A 24,386-nucleotide genomic window follows, 5' to 3' on the forward strand; every position below is an offset into this window, starting at 1 on the left:
AATAACAATTTCAAAGTGTCTTTTTTAATTTACCCTCACTTTTTCATGATATTGAAGATAACAGAACTTTTAAAAATGAAAATTAAGTTAGCCGATATTTAAAAATTTTTAGAATTTTTTTTTTATTGAAAAAATTATTATAAAAAAATAAAAAAAAAATTTCATTAGTAAAAAACTTGAAAAACTGAAAGTGCAATTTTTAAAAAATATTTTTTTGTTCTAATTTAATTATTGAAAAAAAAAATCAAAAAATTAAAAACGTCGGCTAACTTTAATATTATCTTTTAAAAAATTAAAAATGCAATTTTTTTTTAAATAATTTTTTGGAACAAATTTGTTTGCTAAATAAAATTAAAAATTGATCAAGTAATTGTTAATTTTAATGTGATAAAAATTAAAAAAATTGACAGCTATCAGCTAACTTCAATATCATCACTGTTTACCGTGAAAAATAACCCGCCGACAATGACACTTTTAAAATTAGAGGTTATGAAGCTAACAACAGCAGAAATTTAACAAAACACAAATACTACAATGATTTTAATTGCGTACTGTATAAATATCCGAATAACTGTTTTATTTTAACGCGCAAGGAATAATTAAACGGACACTTGACATGACGCGCACTATTTCCTCTGCCGAGTTTTGAATTGTCAACTACTTCGTTGTAGTAAACTACCGGAAACTTTTCCACTTCCGCTTTCGGCGCGATAATGTTATTAAATTTTGCAAGATTACAAATTTTCAATAAAATAATTGTAAATAAATTGCTGAAGTTTTTAAATTTATTTTTTAATTTTTATCTTAACGATATTCAATTATGAAAATTAATTTAAAAGATACTTGAGAATTTTTTCAACAAATAAATTGTGAATAAAAAAATAATAAAAAAAATTGACATGTAGAAAATTTTAAAAATTATAAAATTCAATTTTTTTTTAATTATTTTTTTATTAAACAAATTTAAAAAATGATCAAGTGACTGATAATTTCAATGTAATTATTTAATTTTATAATTTTATATAAAGTATCAGCAATTTAAATTAAATTGTAATTATTTTCTTAATTAATAATTAAATATTTTTGGCTTTAGGTGTGAAATGTCAATCAAGTTATTTAATTAAAAATGAACAATGGTGCATTGCGAAATTTCTGCGAGTCAGTGTCAAAGTTATCAGCGCCTCTGGCGGAAAAAAAGGGAAATATAAAAATTTTGAATTTAGATTTGGCGCGAAAAATTCAAATTTCAAAAAAATGCACCTAAAATATAAAAATTACTGCGAATTTTTTTATAAAAAAAATTTCATGTAATTTTTAATTATTTTAACTTTTAACCATTCCAATTAATGTATTTTTTTTACACTTTTATTTTTATTATAAATTAATTATAATTATTTTATATTTTATTATTATTGTATAATTTATAATATATTGAAAAAAAATTGTTAGTAATATATATTTACATTTAATTATTAAACAAAAATAATAATATAATTTTTCAGTTAAATTTTAAATAATATTCTGGCTATTCCATTTCTCAACGATATCTATTACAAATAAAATTCCAATTATATCATTATATTTTAAATAAAAAAAAAAATCCCTCAAACTTAATTTTTATTTTTATTTATAAAATTTTTAATTTAAAAATTTAATTGTAAAGTACTTACATAAAAAAAAATATGTTCCTTCAGGTAATGTCATAGTCTAACAAATAAATTGTTATTACATGGAATTATAAATACTAATAAATAAATAATAATAATTATTAAATGCAGCGTTAACCTTTACGGGTGATGTAAAAAGAAAAATTTGAATTATAAAATAAAGTTTAAATAAAATAATAAATAAATAAAATTGATGAATAAATTCTTGGGAATTAAAATAATAAAATAACGTTGAGATAATGGATAATTATTTTGTGATACTTTCTTGCCAGAAAAAAAAAAAAAAAACTAACAACAGGCTGAGACAAATATAATAAATAAATATTACTCATGGACAAAAAATACGAATGAAATTATTGTAATAGATGAATTTAATAATTGAGAATTAATTCTGAAGGAGAATACCATGTACATTATTGTATTGCCTTATGGCATAGAATAGAAACTAACAGTGTAATTATTTTTTATTGTTATTTTATTTATTATCCTTCCTTATTTTAAATATAATAATCATTATAACTTACAGTATTTTTTTGCAAGGTAGCAAGGTAGTAAATTTATTATTTATTATTTACAAATTAACTAATTTTTATCACTTAGTTTTTATATCAAGTGAAATGAGAAAATTATATGATGTTCGATGGTGATTGATTGGTCGCTGGAGGACTTTTGGTCATCATTGAAGACATTACCTGCAATATAATTTTTTATTTAAAAAAAAAAATACTATCGAAGAAGGTTTAAAATTAATTAAATGGGTAAAAGAGTCCTTACATTTTGTAAAACTTGTTTTTTGAAGTAATCTTTGGTCGCTGTGGAAATATCAGAATTTTTGCCCATTTTACATTTAACATATCCAAAGAGATTCGCGCCGTTTAGCATCGTAGCGATGCAAACAATTAATAGCCATTTTATTTTCAGGCCAAATAAAGCGACGATGAAAAATAAACACCAGAGTAATGGACAGATTATTAGAGAAAGCCAAAAAATTCTTGCTTCTGATGGGTTGATACGATTCTGTTGGCGACCCTGAAAATAGGGCACATCAAAGTTTCAAGTAATAAAATTAAAAAAAAAAATAATCGATTTATCTATTTTTTATATTTATCTATTATATCGTTAAAAATATCATCAGTGGACAAAATACAACGTCATTTTTTAATTATTGACAATTTTTAAGATATAAGCTCATACTAATGTTATGCTTATCGAGACCTTTCATTTGAGTACGCACACGATTTTTTTCATATATTTTATATATATGATATTTCTCATATTCGTAAAATATATAAAATATATGAAAAATGCATGTGGGTATTCAAATGAAAGGTCTCGATAAGTGTAACCTTAGGATGAGGTTATATCGTTAAAAATATCATCAATTGACAAAATACAACGTCATTTCTTAATTATTGACAATTTTTAAGATATAAGCTCATCCTGATGTTACACTCATCGAGACCTTTCATTTGAATACCCACATCAATTTTTCATATATTTTATATATTTCACAAATATGAGAAATATCATATATATAAAACATATCGAAAAAATCGTGTGGATATTCCAATGAAAGGTCTCGATGAGCGTAACATCAGGATGAGCTTATATCGTTAAAAATATCATCAGTAGACAAAATACAACATCATTTTTTAGTTATTGACATTTTTTAAGATATAAGCTCATCCTGATGTTACGCTCATTGAGACCTTTTATTTAAGTATACACACGATTTTTTTCATATATTTTATATATATGATATTTCTCATATTTTTAAAATATATAAAATATATGAAAAATGCATGTGGGTATTCAAATGAAAGGTCTCGATGAGCGTAACATCAGAATGAGCTTATATCGTTAAAAATATCATCAATTGACAAAATACAACGTCATTTCTTAATTATTGTCATTTTTAAAGATATAAGCTCATCCTGATATTACGCTTATCGAGACCTTTCATTTGAATACCCACATCAATTTTTCATATATTTTATATATTTCACAAATATGAGAAATATCATATATATAAAATATATGGAAAAAGTCGTGTGGGTACTCAAATGAAAGGTTTCGATGAGCGTAACATCAGGATGAGCTTATATCGTTAAAAATATCATCAGTAGACAAAATACAAAGTCATTCCTCAATTAATGACATTTTTTAAGATATAATAATTTTTTTTAAATAAAATAAAACAAAACAAAAAAATAGTTAAAACCTTTCGTGACTCGTAAACCCAATGACTTTTTCCATCATCATCAACATAATTCCACCACCTGAGCCCAACCATCAGTCTCCCAGTGATATTTTTGACAGTCCAAAAATCCATCGAGAGAAGCAAGACTACAACAACAAAACTAGCGATGAAACTATCAGAGAACCATGTGCAGAACATGTAGACGATTATCGCTGATACTCTAAACGCCAGATGAAAAAAAGTCACATATGGATGTCTATAAAATAAAAAAATCAATATAATCTTAAAATTAACCAAAAATAAATTACAATTATAAATGACAATAAAAATAGATTATATACTTCAATTTTCCACTTCGCACATCATCTTCCTCACCAAACGCCACTGTGTCGTCATCCATCAGTAATGGAACCTGCAATTAGTCATCAATTGTTAGTAAATAAATCCCAGAAGATGTTTATTACTTAAAGTAACAAAAAATTGATTTACTTTCGGCCTTCTGTCGCTAAAAATTAAATAATAAATAATCACTGACCTTTATTGACAGCAAAGTAACAAAAAAGTTAACGAGAATTGCTTTTGTATTATTTATAATCGGAAGTTTTGTAAAAATGATTTTTATTGCGGGTAATTGATTGTAAAAATTAAATAAAAAACTAAATAATAATTACCGTAGCAGATGCCATCATTGAGCAATCACGGCAACCCACACGTCAATGTTCCTGTTTACATCAGCTGTCATGTTGCTGCAAGTGCGCAAGTCAGTAAAAATAACCTGCGAGAAGGTAAACTGTCACTGAGTTTTAATGTCGACATAAAGATGTCAGTCTAAGCTTATTCTCATGAATAAATGTGTTTTTATTTTTGTTGTTACTATTGTTATTATTATGGAAAAAATAAATTCCGAACTGTAATAATTTAATTTTCACGGTTGACTAATAAAACGTGATTTATGAATGGAAGAAATGAAAGTAAAAAAATTGTACTTGTAAATTTATGTAACCACTTAGTAGTAATGACAATAATTTATGTTTTATCACTTTTATTATACTAATATGTATTTATTTATTTATTTTTATTTTCTGATTGTTATTAGCAAAAAATTTCAAGGTTATTTTTAAAAAGTTTAGATTAATTTATCAGAAGTATAAAACTAGATCCTTGGAATTAAGAAAGTTTGGATTTTTTTATGACTCATGTGAGTATTTTAATAATTTACATATTTTTAAATATTTAGGACGGTTTTTAAATTTAATAAATATTTCATTAAGTTATTTAGATTTTTTTTAAATAAAAAAATTAATTTTAAATCAACTGTTTTATAATTTTTTACATAATTTGTTGTAAAAATTTTTAAATTCACAATTTTAATATTAAAAAAAAATTTTTAAGTTTATTTTAAATGAAAATTAATTGAGCAGATATTTAATAATTTTTAGAACTTTTGTAACAAATAAATTATGGCAAAAAAAATTGACGTAAAAATTTAAAAAAATTAAAAATGCAATTTTTTTAAATTAATTTAATTGTCAAATAAAATCAAAAAATTGTCAAATCACAGCTAACTTTAATGTTTTGAAATTAAAATAAAAAATTAATAATAATAAAGTTAGCCGACGTTTTTAACTTTTTGTTTTTTTTTTCTCATTAAATTACAACTAAAAAATATTTTTGAAAATTTTGCACTTATAGTTTTTAAAATTTTTTTTTTTATTTTTCTGTGATAATTATTTCAATAAAAAAAAATTATTAAAATTTTTAGATGTCGGCTAGTTTAATTTAAAAAAAAAAAAATTAAAGAAGATTTATATAAAAGTATTTTAATTTTATTTTTAAACAAAAATCAACAATAATCAGCTACCTTCACTCATTAAAAATTCTACCAATTTAAATTTTGAGTTATCAGCTGTGATTGGTCGGCGCGATTCACCCCCATTTTGTCTGCGCAGAACCTCAAAGCGCGTCGCACATATTTACCAAATACACGTCTCAAGAACTATCTATGGTAATGAGATTGAGAACAGTAGAAGCATTTGAATGTTAATAATTGGGTATTAATACATCTTAAATATTTATTTAACAATTAAAATATACAACTGAAGCAACAATTAAGAGATTAGCCGTTTAAAAACAAGATATAGTTAAATTCAAAGTCCCAGGGTTCGAGACATTGACATTGATCGTCTGAAAAAACAAAAGCTGGTAATTGCGGTCTTTGTAAGTTTATCTTTAAATTACCTAAATAAACTATTAATAAAATTAAGACTCAAAAGAGAGCGAGTTGTTGACAAAATGTCATTTAGGTGATCAATTACTGTTCGCAAATTATTAAAAAAAAAAAAAAGACGGCACACGTGTAAATAGTTATTTTATTAAATGAGTGAGTGTGGGGGTTATCCAGTATCGGTATCAGCAATAGTGACTGGTGACTAGTGTCAGTGTTGGTTGGTGCCGTAATTGTCGTCCATCTACCGCTTGGATGTGTGCGGAGATTATATATGTGTATATACTAAATATATACGACTTACATCATGTAAAGTTATGTCAATGTGAGAGAGTCTGCTCTGTGGTGGACGGAGATAAGTTGGGGGACTGCCGTTGGTGATGGTGATGGTGAGACAACTAAACCAGCTTAATGTAATTGTTGTGCCTAGCCGGGTTTTCAGTACTAGTATCACAACTAAACTGTTGCCCCAACAATATAATACCTACCTAGAGACTATTCAGTAATATAAAGACGCGCTGATGTCTTTTGTTTAAACATTTTTTGGTAGTTCATTTGGCTAACCAAGATGATCAAGGGTTACACGCCCATCACACAGGCCCTGCTGGGCACCTTGTTCACCTGGGGGCTTACTGCTGCCGGTGCTGCTGTTGTTGTCATCATACAAGGCAAACAGGTAATTTTAATATCTTTTTTTGTCATACTGAAATAGTCAGATCATTAATTTTTGGGTGATGAACTTAAAACAATACTAGTTAGTCGACGTTTTTAATTTTTTGTTTTTTTTCTTTTAATAATTTTTTCATTAAAAAAAAATTCTTAAAATTTTTAAATGTCGGCTAACTTAATTTTTATAAACTTGAATTAGGTTTTATAAATAGAAATTTTTAGGTAACTGGTTAAGTGATGAAAATTAATTTAGCCAACATTTAAAAATTTTTAGATTTTTTTTTTTTTTAATTGCAAAATAAAAAGAAATTTTCATTTTTGTAAAAAACTTAAAAAACTCCAAGTGCAATTTTTAAAAAATATTTTTTAACTCTAATTTAATAATTAAAAAAAATTTAAAACGTCGACTAACTTTAGTGTTATTTAAAATTAAAATAGCTGATATTTAAAAATTTTTATAATTTATTTTATTGAAAAATAATCTTTAAAAAATTTTTTTAAATTTTCACACAAAATATTTTAAAAATTAGACGTGAGTTTTTTAAAAATAGTTTTTGTTCTAATTTTTAATTGAAAAAAAATCAAAAATTTTTGAGTACCGGCTAACTTAATTTTCATGGTTGAGTTATTTTTTTTTTATAAAAATTTTTATTTATTATTTAAAAATTTTTCTCATTTTTTTTATAAAAAATTGTATATAAATTATGTTAGCCGACATTTAAAAATTTTTAGAATTTTTTTTATTAAAAAATCATCACAAGAAAAATTAAAAAAAATTTTCATTTGAAAAACTGTAAGTGCAATTTAAAAAAAATATTTTTTTGTTCGAATTTAATTGTTAAAAAAAATTAAAAAATTAAAAACGTCGGCTAACTTTAGTATTATAAAAATTGTTTTTAAAAAATTGCATTTCTTATTTTTATTAAAATTTCTAAGGTAAAACTTGCAATTTTATTTTAATTAATTAAAACAAATTAATAAATATATATTTTAAAATAATTGGTATTTTGAGAACATTTTATTTTTTTAATTAGAATAAAATTGCAAGTGTCTATCAACTAGGCCAGTGTCAATAACTGGGTCTTTTATTTTACATATTATCTTTTTTTGCTATAATTTATTTGTTACAAAAATTTATAAAATTATTAAATACCTGCTAAATTAATTTTTAATTATTTTAAAAATTTTTAGGTAAAATTTTGGTTTGTTAAAATGAATATTTTAATACAATGTTTTTATTAGCTGATTATTTGTCTTTAATAAATATTTTAGTGATAACTGTTGTGAGATTAACCGCACGAAAAAATATGTTATTGAAATCAACCGTAAACAAATAATTTTTGTTATTTTTATTTTGATTAAAGTATTTTTAGTAATTCTTAGCAAATGCTAATTTTATTTGAACAAATTTTAATTGCAAATTTAACAAATAACAAAATACTTTATTTATTAACAAAAATATAAAAGAATAGTGATAAATATTTATCGAAAGATTATAAGTATCTTTTTTTAATGGTTTTTTTTTTTGTTTAAAATTAATCAACCGTAAAAATTTATTAAAATTTTTTTTTTTATTAAAAATTATTAACTTATTACAATTAAAAATTTTTCAGAGAAAATTGCTGGACGTCAGCTTGGGATTCGCAGCAGGCGTGATGATAGCTGCGAGCTACTGGTCCCTGTTAGCGCCAGCGATAGAAATGGCAGAGGAGAGCAAGCTTTACGGTGAAAACGGTGAATTTGCATTTGTACCAGTCGCCGTTGGATTTTTGATAGGCGCAGCGTTTGTTTATGGAACCGATTTGTTGATATCCTCGCTGGGAATTCAGTCCCCAAATGTGCTATTAGCAATGCAGTCAGTGGGTACGAAACAAAGACGCAAAAACCTTCGGATGTATGATGAAAGAAAAGTTAAAAGTGACGAGGATTTAGACACTATTAATAATGTAATTAGTGGCGTACAAATAACCAGTGGCAATATTTATTATGAGTCCACCACTATCGATGGTATTGCTGATTTTTTTTTTGACTTTTTTTTCGTTGTTGTTTCTCAAGTATTATACAATCTACAAGGCACTGCAATGAAAAACAATAATTATTCTCCCGTAAACCAGCTCTAAGAGATCAGTACACCATTAGTTGCACTTTTTCGCTTGCATATTTTATTATTTTACTTATTATATTAACAATAATTATCTTACTAATAATATTAATATTAATTACTAACATTACTAAAAAAACATTTCTTCTTCTTTTGACTAACATTAACATCGCTTATTAATTTAGCATGAAATCTGAATACAGCCTGGTCAAAAAAATTTAATGATACTGAAATTAAAAGACACAATGATTTTTTTTAACAGATAAATTATGACGAAAAAAAATTTCCTTTTATAAAAATTATAAAAAACGTAGTGACTACCGTGATTTGTGATCTATATATAATTAAAATTTTTCATTATTAAATAATGAATTTTGTTAAATTTCACTGTATTTTTTTAACTATTGACGTTTTTAAAGATATAAGCTCATCTTGATATTACACTCATCAAGAGCTATCATTTGAGTACCCACATGCATTTTGATATATTTTTCATATATACATATATATAATATATATAAATATATGAAAAATTGATGTGGGTACTCAAATGAAAGGTCCTAATGAGTGTAACATCAGGATGAGCTTATATCTTCAAAAATATCAATATTTCACAAGATACAAGGTCATTTCTTAATTATTGACATTTTTAAAGATATAAGCTCATTCCGATGTTACACTCATCAAGAGCTTTCATTTGAGTACCCACATGCATTTTCATATATTTTTCATATATACATATTTATAATATATATAAATATATGAAAAATTGATGTGGGTACTCAAATGAAAGGTCTTAATGAGTGTAACATCGGGATGAGCTTATATCTCTAAAAATGTCAATAATTCTCAAGATACAAGGTCATTTCTTCATTATGTATCTAGAGATAGAGCATTTTCGAATGCAGCCTAAATACTTATCATAATAAATTGACTATCGGTGAGAATGATATGAAACCTTGAAAAGGCACAAATTTGTATCAAGACCTTTGCAATGACGCTAAATTTAAGATAGTTTATTTGTTAAATAGAATTAAAAAATGGTGGTGTCTGCTGATTTCAGCGTCATAATAAAATGCTCTATTAGTTTCCCAAATAAATTTTACTAATGATTTATTTAATAAAAAATATTAAGATTGTATTCAGCAAAATAAAAACTGATCTCATAGATCTTGTCTACAGGTCTCTAAATTAAAATTACTATTTAGTTAAGTATGTCACTGTTACAATTCAATCCTTGGTGTGTTGAACTATTTAACAAATTTGGTTTCCTTAAAGTGTGTATTTTACCATACATACATTAAACCACTAATAATTACTAAAATTGTTAATTACTATACAGGTTTTTACGAGCAAAACGCCCGCCGGAGAATACCTGAGTCAACTTCCCGGAGTTCTGAAATAACCGAGCAGTGCTCTGTCTACGAAGATCCTGGGATTGAAGCTAAAAACAACCAATGGAGACGCATTCTTCTGCTAGTCGTTGCTATTACAGTGCGTTGATTTTCCCATAAAATTTATTTAATTTCAATTTACTAATGAAATAATTTAATTTAAATTTAATAATTAAATAATTTAATTTAAATTAATTTATTTATCATCATCATTATTTAAATATTACAGGTACATAATATCCCAGAAGGACTTGCAGTAGGTGTTGGTTTCGGCGCGGTAGGCAGCAGTGCATCAGCGACGTTTGAAAATGCTCGGTGAGTTTTTAATTAAAAAAATTTTTTTTTCATTACTGATGACTAATAATTTTATTCCATTAATTGAGTTATTATAAAAAATTGATAACTGATAATGATAACACTATCAATACTTGAGTAGTTATCAATACGTAGAAAATATTTTTTATTTTTTAAAATATTTATTTTGAAAATATTCATTATCAATAACAATACACATAGAATTTTTTAAAGTTATAATTTTAAATTCGATTATTATAACAAATTAAATAGAAATATTTAAACTCGTAATTTAAATCATAATTTTTATTATTTGTCAATCCAAAAAAACTTCAAATAATTTTAAGTTCGGTGCATTTACTATCAGGTGCTTGCAAATTTCTAAAAAAAAAAAAAGATGAAATTAAATCTCTAATAATTAAAAACTTCTTAATTGTCAAGCTTATCAGAAAAAAAAATTAACTTGAATCAAGATAAAAATTCTTGAACCAAAAAACTAATTTTAAAAAGTTCCATTGTCTTTAATCAAGACAAAAAATTCTTGAATCAATTATAATTTATCTAATCCAACAAAAAATTTTTAGTTTAAGAATATTTCTTCTTGAAAATTATTTACTTGATTCAAGTTAATTTTTTTAATTGTGCAACTAGCACCTTACTCTCTTAAAATAAATTTAAAGGGTTACCACTAGTTGATCTTGAAGAATCCTCTTAACTTGTTCCATCCAGTAGATAAAACAGCTCGCGTCATGCCTTGAGAATCCCTTAGAGGTCGATAGTAACCCGGCAGAGCGATGACTGAAGCATCGGAGTGATAAAATCGTGGTAGGAGGTCCCCGTCCCCATGAATGAGTTCCATGGTGGTCGAAAGCAGCGGCGGTCGGCCGGAGGCTGAGTTTATTGGCACGGCTCGGGCGAGGGGACAGGGATCAGGGGCACGTGTGGCCCTGGAATCCAACGAGCCCTAGGCGCCGCGCATTCCATCCCCACCCTGGTTCTCATCATCATTGCCGATTGCCGCGTTGTTATGTATAGTACTGCTCCTATACTCTCCTCCAGAATACAAGCTGAGTCTGAGTCTGAGTTGGAGTATCGGATCGGAGCTTGGAGCTAAATATCGGAGGCTTAAGTCTGCTATATTGTACACCTATCTACAGTCCAATGCCAGGTCCTGAAGCAGCTTTTATGTCTCAGCCTGCTACGCTTTGTATGGCTCTTTCTCTGATGTGCTAGTGTGCCCTCTTCTACTCACCATCCAGCATCCAACATCCAGCTCCAACATCTACCATCTACCATTTTCAACTTCCATTCCATTCTTCTCCATTCTATATTCCTCTTAATCTTAACTTGTAGTTTGGCTATGTTTGCAGCAACCACCTTCTTCTTCTTCTTCTTGTTCGTTTCTACCATGCATTCTACACTATATAAAATATATTTAACAACTAACACAACACAAGTATCTTCGCTTCGCTTATTTTCTATTCCCTTTGATCAAATCGCTATCCGACATCGTATAAGCCTCTGTCGGTTTTAGACTCCGATTTAGCCTGGCCCACGGCCTAAATTCTCTTTCTCTCTTAACCGTTCCTTTGTTTAGAAAGTCTACTTATATATATATATGAATGTATATATTATATTACAGTTTATATATAATATATATGTAGATACTTGCTGTGGGTGAAGAAACATGTCTGCTAAACTACCACGATTTTTTTCGAGATAATATTTATATTTACAAATATTTTTGTGCTTCTTTTTTTTTTTTATCCGGGATGAATTTCCTCAAATTATCGCTCTGACTTCCGGCACTGAGAAAAAAAAAGTACTACTCTTAAGAAAATTTTCTTGTCACAAGAATATATCTTGATAATTTTCAAGAACATATTTTCTTGTCTCAAGAATTGATCGAATTATTTTTTGTTTAATTCAAGTGACTCTCTATTCGTTTGTTAATTTATCAAAATTAATGCCAATATTTTATTATTATGATAGATAGGGTAGAAGTACCGTTTTTGGCCACCTTAGCACCGTTTTTGGACAGTGAACATTTGAATTAATTTATAAAAAATTTTAATATTATAATCATATATTTGTTGAATTTCAAAAAATTTATATTAAAACAAATCGAGTTTGTAATGGTTTATTAATATAAATTCATTTCTATCGTTTATTTGAACAATAAATGGCCATAAACGGTACAGTGGCTACAAACGGTACTTCTACCCTATTGATATTTTTTTCTCAAAAAACCAAAATTTATTTTAAACAATTCTTGAGCCAAGAAATTTTTTTCTGGACAAAAATTTTTTTGTTCTCAGTGCATTTTCCTAAAATAACGCTGGAGATAAAATCTGTTACTTAATTTATTTCTTTTCTACACGGAAAGAAATTTTCTTTAAAAATTACTGTTAAATTCACTACAATTGTGGGACATAGTGCGGCTCTTTTATTTATTACAATTTTTTAAATAAAAATTAATTTATTTTATGGTAAACTTGTTAAAATTTTTCCCCAATTTGTTGAAAAAAAGCTAAAAATTATCTCACTTACCGACAAATTATCGTGCCATCTTTCTCATAATTACCATGAATTTATCGGTAATTTTCAAAGAAAATTTCTTTCTGTGCATATTTGTCTCATGTTGAAAGAAAAATTGCTTTTTTAAAAAATTTAGCTCGCTTATGGATGATTTTTGAAGTTTATTGAAGGAAAAATGAAATTTTAGACTCTTAAAAAGATGGAGGGCCCTCTAAAATGGCTCCGACTATAAAAATTACAGGTTAAGTCTGCTAATTTTAGCTCTAGATTGAAAAAGTCCTAAGAAGAAATAATAAATGATAAAACGTAAGAAATTTAATAATAAAATATTCTGAGGGAATAAATATGTACATATATAGAAGTACATAATATAATAGCGTGAAAAGGATGTGTTGTTACGTAGTAATCGTAACGACCGTCGTGGCCCTTTGGCGCCACATATTGAACCAGACCACCGCATATCTTGATGGTATAGTTCCTGGAAGCGGCCTTCCTTTCTGCTTTATTAGGGCGTACCGGAGGGCCACTTGAGTTGAGCTCAGCCCGGGTTCGTGTGTGTAAATACACATGTGAGAATGAATACACACACCAAAGCCCGAAGAAGCAATGCCATATACTCAAAAGCCCTCGTACTGATACTCACACATCCTCATATGTATAACACATGCTTACACAGATGTACGTACATTCGGAAGAATGTTACACACAACTAAGCGACTCGCAGCGAACAATTCATTCTTCGGCTTTCTTTAGTACCAATTCCTCTACACTGGTGCCAATTTATATTATCTCATATTTTACCTTTTACTGAATTCCATATTTAATTAAATTTTATTGAGAGACTTTAGACTGTAGACACTCAACACTTTTTATTATTGATTACCGATCAATTATTTTTATTCCAAACCAATTTTACATACTTGGATTATATTGAGTTAATTATATATTCAGGAATGCTTTGTAAAATTTAGAAAGCAGTACAAACTCAACCGCACTGTTCAACAGAATATATTTATATTCTAAATAGAATATTGTACATTATTTTGTTTACTTTTTTTTTTTTTTTTTTTTTAAATACGTGCCCAGTGTCTTTAAAACCGAAATTCTTCTTTATTTCGACAAAATTATTTCGGGTATTAGATTCTGATGTAAAGTTTCTTTTTTTAACCAACTCTTTTCAAGTAAACGGCTTCTTTTTTTTTTATTTTTGAAAATAATTGCAAATTTTTTCTTTACTTTAAATTTATATCACAAATAAAAAAAAAATAGTTGCAGAAAAAAATTTTTAGACTTAAATTCACAAAAATCAAACAATTTTTATAATTTTTCAAATAAATTATCAAAAAAAATCCAACATTGAAAAATTTTAAAAAAAACTATGAATGTTAATTTTTTAATATCAATTTATTAAAAAAAAAAAATTTCAAATTTATCAGATGGTTGCTGATTTTACTAAAATAAATATCGACGTTCTAATTAGCAAATTGTCTAACTCCATTTTAGAAAATCTTTCATTTGTGTGAAAAAACAATTAGTTAAAAATTTATTATCACTTTAAAAAACAATTTAATATCTTCTAGAAGTATAATATTTTGGTTTCGATCATTCAAATAATTTATAATTAGACTATTACTACATCAAAATGTTAAAAAATCACTTTCTAATTAGACCGTCGATATGACATTTTTCAAAAAGATTTTTTTGAGCTTATTAATCTGTAAAAAATGCAGAAAGGATCCATTTTAAAAACTAAAGCATTAAAATAGTGACAAAATGGCAGACAATTGTTAATATTTCGGATGGTTGGATGAAAACGTTTTAAGTAACGTTGATTAATCAGCTGTGTCCATAAACCTTCGCGTGCTTTCGTCAGCGTGAATTTAAATACACGTTAATTTTGTTCGGCTTATGTACACAGTAAATTCTTGTCAATAATTATCAATACATGTAGCGTACACAGGGCAGCCATTTACTCGGCGAATAAATTCTTTTTTGGTATAACATAATACTTGAATATATATCTTGAAGTTAAAATAAAAAGTCAAAACTTTATTACCGGTCATAAATTTTCTTTTGTGAAATCCCATTAAATATTCTTTCCCATGGTTTGTGTAGCTGATAGGGCCTAAAATTTCTAAAGTAAAAGTAAAAGGTCGGATGGATATTTTCGGACATGAACGACTTTTCGAAATATGTACATCATTTTAAACGTAAGCAATAAACGGAACAATAAAGTATGAAGAAGCTCCACTGAAGCAATTACGATGAGAGCCAATTAAAAAATTGATGATAATAATAATAATAATGATAAGATAAACGATTAAAAACAAATTTGTCGGATCAAAAGTATTAAAACGTTTAAAAAAGTCTAGTGTAGCGAAGTACAGTTAGCTCAACTCGTAATTAAATATACAATACAACAGACTAAGACCTAAAGTTAAAATGCGCCGCCTGAAGCTGTCGGCATTCCAACGCATTCAAATGACACACTTGGCGCTACAAAACTTTGTGGACCAATATACAATACAATACGACAAAATACAATTCAATACTATTACAATGTGTAGTCATAGTCCAAGTGGCGTGTTAGGCTATTAGGAATCTCTGGAATGAATGAAACGCGTTTCGTTAAGCTCGTCCATCTTTGTCTTTAATCTCTGTGTCTCACAGTGAGTCTTCTCCCCCTCACTCCCCCTCTTTCGACTCACTCCAAGCCCGATAATTAAGAAATATTTAAAAAGATATTTTAACCACTTCGGCCTTCCTGATAATATAATTATCTTATACTCTTTAGACATAAATTAAGACTGTCAACTATCACCCATTTATCTTTTATAAGTTTTATTAATGAAAATTATTCTCCAATATATTTTTTTCCCATTATATATCCAAAATTTACTCTCAAGTATTTTACTTAAAAATTTTAACATTTACTTTTTTTATCAGAACTTTTAATTCAATTATTTTAATTTAAATTAAACATTTTATATATATATATATATATATATATATATATATATATATATATTAGGGTGGCGCAAAAAAACCGATTTTTTTTTTGAGTCTCGAGTGAAAAAATGTCAGTTTTTGATGTTTTAAGAGCCCTCTCCAAAGAACAGCTCAAAAAAATATTTTTAAGAGGTCGCTCCAAATTTTTTTCAATTTCAAAAATCGAAATTTTTTTTTTTTTATTTTTTTTCTCGTCACTTCATAATTTTATAGACCAAAAAAAAAAATAAGTTCCTGAAAGTTTCAATTCAAAATTTAAATTTTGAAAGATCGCTCATAATTTTTTTTAAATTTCAGAGTCAAAAAATGCTAATTTAATTAAATAGTCACTAATAAATTAAAAAAAAAGTTATGAGCGACCTTTTAAAATTCATATTTTGAACTGAAACTTTCAGGAAAATCTTTTCTTTTGATCTATAAAATTATGACGTAAAGAGAACAAAAATTAAAAAGAAAAAAATCCGATTTTTGAAATTTAAAAAAATTTGGAGCGACCTCTTAAAAATTTTTTTTTACGCTGTCCTTTGGAGAGAGCTCTTAAAACATCAAAAACTAACATTTTTTCACTCGAAACTCAAAAATAAAAAATAGTCGGTTTTTTGCGCCATCCTAATATACATTCTCCATAAATTAATTGTTCAAAAATAATGAAAAATTATTTTTTAATAACAAATTAATTTTTTTTAAATTATACATCAAAAAAAATTTTTTTTAGTATTAAATTTAGAAAATATAAATTTAAAAAAAGTACCTAGCTTTACTTGGCAACATTGGTTGATGATACCGGTTATCATTCCCCCGTAAAACTTAAAATATTACCACTACTGTGAACTACTGATTTAAGTTTAACATTCTATCGTATACACATGTACAAAGTTACTTATAATAACTTACAACTTCTGCGAGTATGTAAGTATATGATGGTGTTTGTGTGAGCTATCATGTCAGCTGCTTCCGTCCCCCTCTTTCTTATTTTAAAAATTGTCTTCACCCACTCGACCCCAAACTTTTGGTACAAATGAGAAGCCCGTATCAATCGAAAAAAATAATTAATAATAAATAATTAAAAGTTGCGAGTATAATTTACTCGATAATAAGTGTACTTTCAAACCATATTTGTTGTAAGTTATGCACTGCCTACTTCCTCAGGTTAATATTTATTGATAAGCTGCTTTATGCTTAATATATTATAAATATAAATTATTTAATATTTATTGTCATTATTATGTATAATGTATCTCAACATACTTGAGACTTATTTCATTTTTTAATAACGTGGGATATCGACCTACGTTTTTTATTGTTGAGTAGGACGATAATCCAGAGATTTAGATTTTTATTGCTGGATGTTTGAAAGTTAGGTCAGGTGGGTGTTGCAGAAAATTTTACTTTTTATGGCATTTCGCGATGCGACAGTTGTTCCGATAAATCAGACCTTTTAAGGCGACATCAGAGCATCTGATGAAAAAATTTTACTTCGTTCACTTCATCTTTGAGAGAAGACTACATTTTATACTTTAATTCTTAGTGAGAAATAAGGACTCAATTTCTTGTGGACTATTTTTTGTTTCACTACATTTTATACATTTTATTTTACTACATTTTATATTCTTTATACTAAAAAAATTTATCTCAATTGAGAACAATTAATTTTACGATAATACTGAAAGTTACATTAGTTATTTACGTAGCCTAGATAATATTTTTTTCTAACCAAAGTGAAGTTTATTTACACAATCGTGAGAGAATAGATAGTTGTGTTTTTAAACAGAATCAGTTTTTGTTGAAAATCATTTTCAATAAAGCCTTTGTTCTTTTACCAAAATTTGTGTAGGTTATAAATTAAAAATAAGATATTTCCTTGTAAAATAAACAGAAAATACAGCCTCTGGAGATTTTTTCAATGAAGGACTTTCGGAATTAAAAAATCCGTTCAGCTTTACGATAAAAGGCTCTTGGGTCAACTATTGAAAATTTTTTCAAAAGAATTCTTCTACGAGATCGTAGTTCATTCTCAAATTCTAAAAGCTTTAAAATTATGTCTTTTGAAAATTTTCTGTCTAAGAATAGCTTACGCAACTCACAAATTTTTCTAGTACTCAAGTGATAATTAATGAATCTTTATATTGCTCCGGAAGTTCAGTTTTAAATTTTAACTTTAAATTACTTCTGACCTAAATTCCATTAAAGATAAAATTCTTTATCCGTAACACAGTTAGATTTTAATGAAAAATCTTTCATTTTCTCTAACACTTATCAATTTTTAAGCCTGATTTAAAAAAATAATCAAAAACATATGAAATTACTTATCCAAATTGGATTCTCTGAAAATTCGTGAAAGTTCTAAACTCCAACTACATTAGCGAAACTAAATTTTGAAGTTGTAAGTGAGTTATTGAACTTCTCGAGTATCCTATTTAACATTAGCATCTAAAATCTAAGCTCTTTGTCTATTATCATTCAAAAATAAAAATCTCTTCATAGAAGTAAAGGTACGTAGACGGGCAAATAGAATAGATCTATTTATAAAACAGTATCACGTCAAATGACGTCGATTGTCTGATACTTTATGACCTAACTGACAAGTTTAACTGGAGACAAACTACATCTTCTCTTCTCTTGTATGAATCTACAGTATATACACATTATATTATACACATTAACACAGGCTGGTGTAAAACCGCCTTATAAATAGCCGCCGACGTTTACCCTTCTAAAAGTGAACTTCCGGTATGTGAGTCTAAGTCGTGATTCTCCGATCCTATCCCTTTTTTACGATTCTTTCAACTGATATATTTTCCTTATAGTTTTTTTTTTTTTTTTTTTTTTTTTTTTCGGCCCTTTTAAGCGCACTCATTCACACCGCACATTTACATCTTTGAATGTACATCGGCGTGAAGATACATACATCTACATTTTTATTGTATCACATCATATAATACGTATTTATCGTTAAAATAGTTATCAGTTGGTCGATTATACAGAACGGGAACGAGAACGACAAGCGCAATATCCGGTCTGTTTAAAATGCGACCGAGTGGTGAAGTGTAGTACAGTGTTAAAGTGTATTGGTGTGCTGGTGATGATAAAAAGGTCTTTACATGGCCAACAAAGAAGGATAAGGACAAATACTAAACTCAAACTCAAACTTAACACTCGAGAACTCTATCTTATTAAAGAGTCAAAGTACGAAGAGTCAAACTCTGTTTATATTAGCGACTACTATACTCACGGTTATGAATGAATCGCGGCATCACCGGATAGGAGTTCGGCCCGAAAGATAACCTCGTGAGATAACGTATGATCATGTAATGTCATGAGTATGAGCAAATGTCACACCAGCTACAAGCTCTTGCTTTTAAAGATCTACAATTCTGGCTCCTTTTACTTATCAGTTTCAGGATGCGCATTGACTATTGCTAATAGTTGCTCACATTTCCCGTTGCTGGAAATGTGAATGTGTTCTGGTCTTTAATGTTCCATTCTTAGGTACTATTGCGCGATGAGAGATCCACCAGTGATCGTAGATATACACACAGGCACATTTGCTTGGCACTTATAACCAAGTCTCGACATTCTGCATTGCACCAAAGCACGCCTCTAGACATTCTTCATGCATTGAGAAGAACTCGAGGAGGTGGAGAAAAGCGTAAATGCACTCAAGAGTATTATGAACAACTGTGTGTGGTCATCTTTTGCATATTACATACGTACCAAGGATATCTATACAGTATGTTGTACTGTTATTCACTCTCATTATTATTTAAAGCCGATATCGGATAAATGTCGGGTTTGTTTTATGGGTTCTTGAATTTAGCGACGGATTCAAGGGGGAAAATCTTGGATAAATTTTAAAAGATTGAATTTTATTTTTTGAAAATATTATTTGTTGAAAGGTTTATTCTTATCCTTAAAACTATGAATAAATTAAAAAGTTTAGAAGCCCGCGGATTAATTTGATAGCAGTGGCTAAAAATTTCAAAACTTGCGGTAAAATTTATGAGAAAAAAAATAAGTGTAATAAAATAATAACAAAAAGCGGTAATCCTTAGGTTTTCTCAAGATGCCTCGAAACTCCTCTAGCTCTGGGATTCTGTCACTTGTCGGGTGCGTTTAAAACTCTCGGCACTCCAGAGATAATTACGAACGTGACTGAATTAATTAAAATTTGTCGACGAGTTTGGCAGATTCTCCAATACTTCCATCCTACCGGCTGACAAGTGTGTTACACTCATTAAAAACTTCCAAGTTCCTCACAATCCGTCTGTGAAACAAACTTTATCATTTTTGCTTCTACTCATCATAATAAAACAATTATTCTCTGATATAATGTTTTACGAGTACACACGTCTGTTATCTATCGTTGAAGCATCTTAGACTGCACGCAAGTGAAACAAAAGTTTTGTTTGTAATTTTAGTATAAATCAAATCGAATGTTTCCTCAGAATTGAAAGCAAGCAAAGAGCAATAGCTAATAATAACATAATAAAAATCCGGCGACAGGTTTTACAATCACTGGATTATTTTTTATTGCGCAACTTGGCAGTGCAACGACCGTACTCGCGTGTCCTTTCCAAGGAAACAGTGAGATTACATAAGATCGAGCGGTGAGTTTCATGAGTTCCGGCCTGATATTATGCCACCAGCAAGAAAGAAAATCATGAATGAACAACATTTAATAGGTTTATGCACTGTTAAATTCCGAGTCAAGTCGACTAAGCTAAAATCAGATCCAAAGTTTCCATACCCGCAAGACCAAGACAGCCGTGCCTTGTAATGTAACTGCTCGTATATATAAATATAATAGCAATCCCAGACGTAGACATCGACATGCTGCAGCAACCGAGAGGAAAAACCCGAGAGAGACCGAGCAACCAGGAAAATATCCACAAACCAAGTCGATAAGTGAAAGCACATTGCGTTGAAAAGAGATAAAATCCAGCAGATATAATACCAGCGGAGGTTCGCCTTTTATTTGTCGCTTTTTATTTAAAAAGTCTAAAGATGGAAAGGGAGTTGGAGTCAGAGTCGGAGTTGGGTTTCGAGATAGCGAGCCTCAACTAGGTGTGTGCATTCGAGTTGCTCAAAGTAAAATGCTCAAGGATATCTGGTACTGAGTCACACTGAGAACTATGCGGATTTTTCTCAGAATCTGGGTCTAAGATTTTCTTCTCTCCTCCTTGTCTCTCACGCCCGCCGCTCTTATCCAAGTTCATCCTTCCTTGCACTCGTACTCCAGTCTTTTTGCTTCAGCTTCCTTTATTCTTTACTCTTCCCTTTTTATCATTCTTCTCCACATTCGTGCACCAATATACACAGCACTTCTTATTCTAAGGCGAGACGAAAGCCGATAACGCCGTTCCTCTCACCCCCTGAGGTCTTTTCGAGGCATTTCCAACCATCACCTCTATTTTATTCCATACATTTCTGCTTATTTTGGTCCATCAAATTGCATAATGGTGCAATCAACTAATCAGGCATAGAGAGGTTGCTTATCGACGATAGTCGGCGTAAAAAGGGAATCAATTTTTTTTTTTTTTTTTGGTTGGGAATCAAAAACAAGGTTGAGCCAAAGGTTACAAGAGGAGCAAAAAAGGCTCGACTGGTGTTGTATCACGTAGATGAAGGTGGTACCCATGGCGAAGATGGCGCCGGACAAAGCTGCCGACGAGACCATCTCATTTAACTCTTATCCTCTGTCCGCCTTTTATTATATACCTTCGCCCTTCACTTCACAAAATTGCCATGTTTCTTATTATTTTGTTCTGGATGGAGTTAGTGCATGGTGGTGTCTTCATCTTGATTTTTCCCTTTCCCGGGGGATTATTACCGCCTATTCTCACTAAAACCCGGTACGCTATTTGTATTGCAGCACTTTGAATCGTGGTGATTCACGGTCCGCCCGCAGCCAAATCCAAATAGTTAAACCAAAGTTTAGTCTTGGATAAGTCAAAGTAATTTAATAGTAATAAAATAAAAATTTTAATTTGTATTATGTATTAAATTATACAGCCGAGGTTTCAAAGTACAGATGTGGTCTCATTATAGCCAATTCCATCTTCACTTGATGATATTAAAATATTGCTACATTATTATGTGAAAGTACTGAAGCAAAGACTCACTGTGTATATTAAAGCGGATGCTGTGTGTGTATACAATCCGTAAGTGTGTGTTGGTGTGTGAGTTGCCCAGTAGATACGCGAAGGAATGCAAAAGCTGATGAACAACCAAGACCTATACCTATACCTGTGTGTACGTTAATAAAAATATATTAGTATTAGTCTGCCTTTTGGTTGTGTGGCGTACCTTCTTCATCGAGAATGGAAAGAAGCGGCAAAGTTAGATTATAGAATGAAGAATCCGCGATAACTTCTCTCGAATGGCCGTGGCTTGGCTCGAAAATGTCAGGAAAGAGAAGGGAATCGATAAGCCGAGAGCAATGTCCCGAGGAATGCAGCATCGTGGAGGGACTTTGTAGTGCTCTTGCTCTTGCTCCTGCTTCTGCTGCTGTTGCTGCTGCTGCTACTTTTGCTACCAATGTGAGAAGTTCTAACCTGTTAGGCTTATAACTACACAATCCACAATGTCATTTCAAATAAGTCTGATTAGATTCCTCCTTACTAATTTTTATTTTGGGTAACTTGTTACAAAATCATTGCTCAAATTTCGTCCCGGATCCGTTTATCCAAGATCCAACCACCAATCCTAATGATAGGTTACCAAGATCGATGAAGTCAAAGTTGAAGTTGAGGCTGGGAATCAACCATTGTTTATTCAGCTTCTGATATAAAGGTATTATTCCTCGAAGCATGATTACCACGATAAACATCTTCAGCCCGTGCGCTTTATAATCATTCAGCCAGAGAGCCGTTCTCGGAGAGAACTTCTGAGAACTGGACCCGTGAGACGTTCTCTAAGTTAGTGACATTCCACGCCGATACTTTTCTCGTCTCGTATTTCGCGCTTCTCCCCTCTTTTACCGCCTTCTAACTCTTATTAACTCTGCATCATTTTTATCGTCTGCTTCAACTTCGCCCGGTTTTTTTTTTCACTTTATTGCTTTTACTCGGACAAATCTGATTGTGTTTGCAAAATGTTGCCAATAAAGTTTCCATGTAAATGCTTCACAATGTCAGTTAACAACCTTAAATGGCTTCAACTTCAGGATTCGAATCTCGATAAGTTAAATTAATTGGAGTTGGTTGGAATTTTAACTGTATACGAAGTTGAAAAAGTATTTATTTAACTGGATTCCTGACGTTCGAAGAATCTGAAAATTAGTTTGTGTATCAAATTGTATAATAGCAATCAGTGCACGTTGTTGGTAAAATCTTTGAATGATTGACTGACAGATGACGAGAAGCAGATGATAACTTTGAAAGCTAACTGGTTTCAATATGATGAACATGGTGACGTTGAAGCGGCAGATGAAGATAAAGATGAAGATGTAAAAACTGAAGAAGTCTTTGAAGATACTGAAGATATTAAATAAGACAAACCTTTAATGGATCGCGAAAAGACGATCATGTGATTGCAGCAGCCAGTAAGCTTATCAAAACCGATGCCTGGAATGTGTCTGACATTACGCATGCGCGACGTGTATCTTACTTGGAACAGGCTAACAGACATACAAACGGGCCAAAGCCGTTATGTCTCTTTATGCCGAACTGAGCCAAGTCTATACAGCCGCTGAAAGGCTGAAAGAGTTTAGTCTGGGTGAATATAACATACCCAGAGAGAAAAGTACTCAATAACAACCGTATTTTAAATCTTTCCGTTCCATAAACCATGGAATGAAGAAAAACGATCTAGCCCAGATTATTTCCCGGCAAAATATGCCACATCCAGACTGTTGGTGTATATCTTTACTGTCAGTCGGCAAGGTCGTCTTGTGACCTCAATGGTTACAGCAGCCTCTAAAATCCATCGGTGGAAAGTTTATTTGGATATCATCATCATCATCATCATCATCACCATCACCATCATTGGTGAGTGTGGCTAGCTGGTTGGTGAAGCTGTTGGCAGCGCTCTGGTGGCTGGACTCGTACTCGGGGCCTCTTTTGCGCAATGCCTCAAGATGAAGAAGACGAAGAAGAAAAGGAAAAGGGCCGAGTGGGAGAAGGGGGCCTGAAGAACAGCACTTCGCACAAGCGGCCAGAAGAGGTGAGGTAGTCGGCAGCAGCCATGCGGGGTGCGCAGGCGGACGAGCTGAAAAGGAGCCGGGTGGGGGTAAGGAATGCATGGGAACGAGGCGCAAGCGGGCCGACCGCGATTTGCCCGTCCCGCATTC

General features: G+C 29.8%; 2 protein-coding genes across 6 annotated transcripts in view; one reads left to right on the forward strand and one right to left on the reverse strand.

Moving 5' to 3' along the window:
* Positions 1-2,124: 2,124 nt before the first annotated feature.
* On the reverse strand, positions 2,125-4,642 carry LOC123268864 (uncharacterized Golgi apparatus membrane protein-like protein CG5021). 4 transcript variants are annotated; one of them, XM_044734285.1, is made up of 5 exons: positions 4,539-4,642; positions 4,209-4,279; positions 3,889-4,123; positions 2,442-2,684; positions 2,125-2,359 (listed from the first exon to the last, which is right to left on the reverse strand). In XM_044734285.1, exons 1-5 carry the CDS (start codon positions 4,554-4,556, stop codon positions 2,294-2,296), a joined length of 633 nt encoding a protein of 210 aa, XP_044590220.1. In that variant the 5' UTR covers positions 4,557-4,642; the 3' UTR covers positions 2,125-2,293. The 4 variants fall into 4 exon arrangements, with proteins under 4 accessions (XP_044590220.1, XP_044590219.1, XP_044590222.1 ...); XM_044734284.1 differs by having other exon boundaries at positions 2,442-2,696; XM_044734287.1 differs by having other exon boundaries at positions 2,442-2,696; positions 4,403-4,545.
* A 1,151-nt stretch (positions 4,643-5,793) lies between these two features.
* The window catches only part of LOC123268861 (zinc transporter ZIP11), a 29,662-nt gene continuing 11,069 nt past the window's right edge, over positions 5,794-24,386 (forward strand). Inside the window, exons 1-4 of one of the 2 annotated variants that reach the window (XM_044734278.1) lie at positions 5,794-6,767; positions 8,374-8,767; positions 10,204-10,355; positions 10,485-10,570. In XM_044734278.1, the coding sequence (XP_044590213.1) occupies positions 6,660-6,767; positions 8,374-8,767; positions 10,204-10,355; positions 10,485-10,570 (740 nt within the window). In that variant the 5' untranslated portion in view covers positions 5,794-6,659. The remainder of the gene's footprint in view (positions 6,768-8,373; positions 8,768-10,203; positions 10,356-10,484; positions 10,571-24,386) is intronic. The other variant, XM_044734279.1, reaches the window with a different exon arrangement.

The sequence above is a fragment of the Cotesia glomerata genome, linkage group LG7 (assembly GCF_020080835.1).
Source record: "Cotesia glomerata isolate CgM1 linkage group LG7, MPM_Cglom_v2.3, whole genome shotgun sequence".
NCBI lineage: Eukaryota > Metazoa > Arthropoda > Insecta > Hymenoptera > Braconidae > Cotesia > Cotesia glomerata.

Bases quoted from the DNA above. Each gene is read 5' to 3' on its own strand.
- LOC123268864 (XM_044734284.1), bottom strand. The intron at 4,124-4,208 runs GTATATAATCTA...TTTATTTTATAG, and splicing joins GTGCGAAGTGGAAAATTGAA to ACATCCATATGTGACTTTTT. The intron at 2,697-3,888 runs GTTTTAACTATT...CCCTATTTTCAG, and splicing joins GGGTTTACGAGTCACGAAAG to GGTCGCCAACAGAATCGTAT.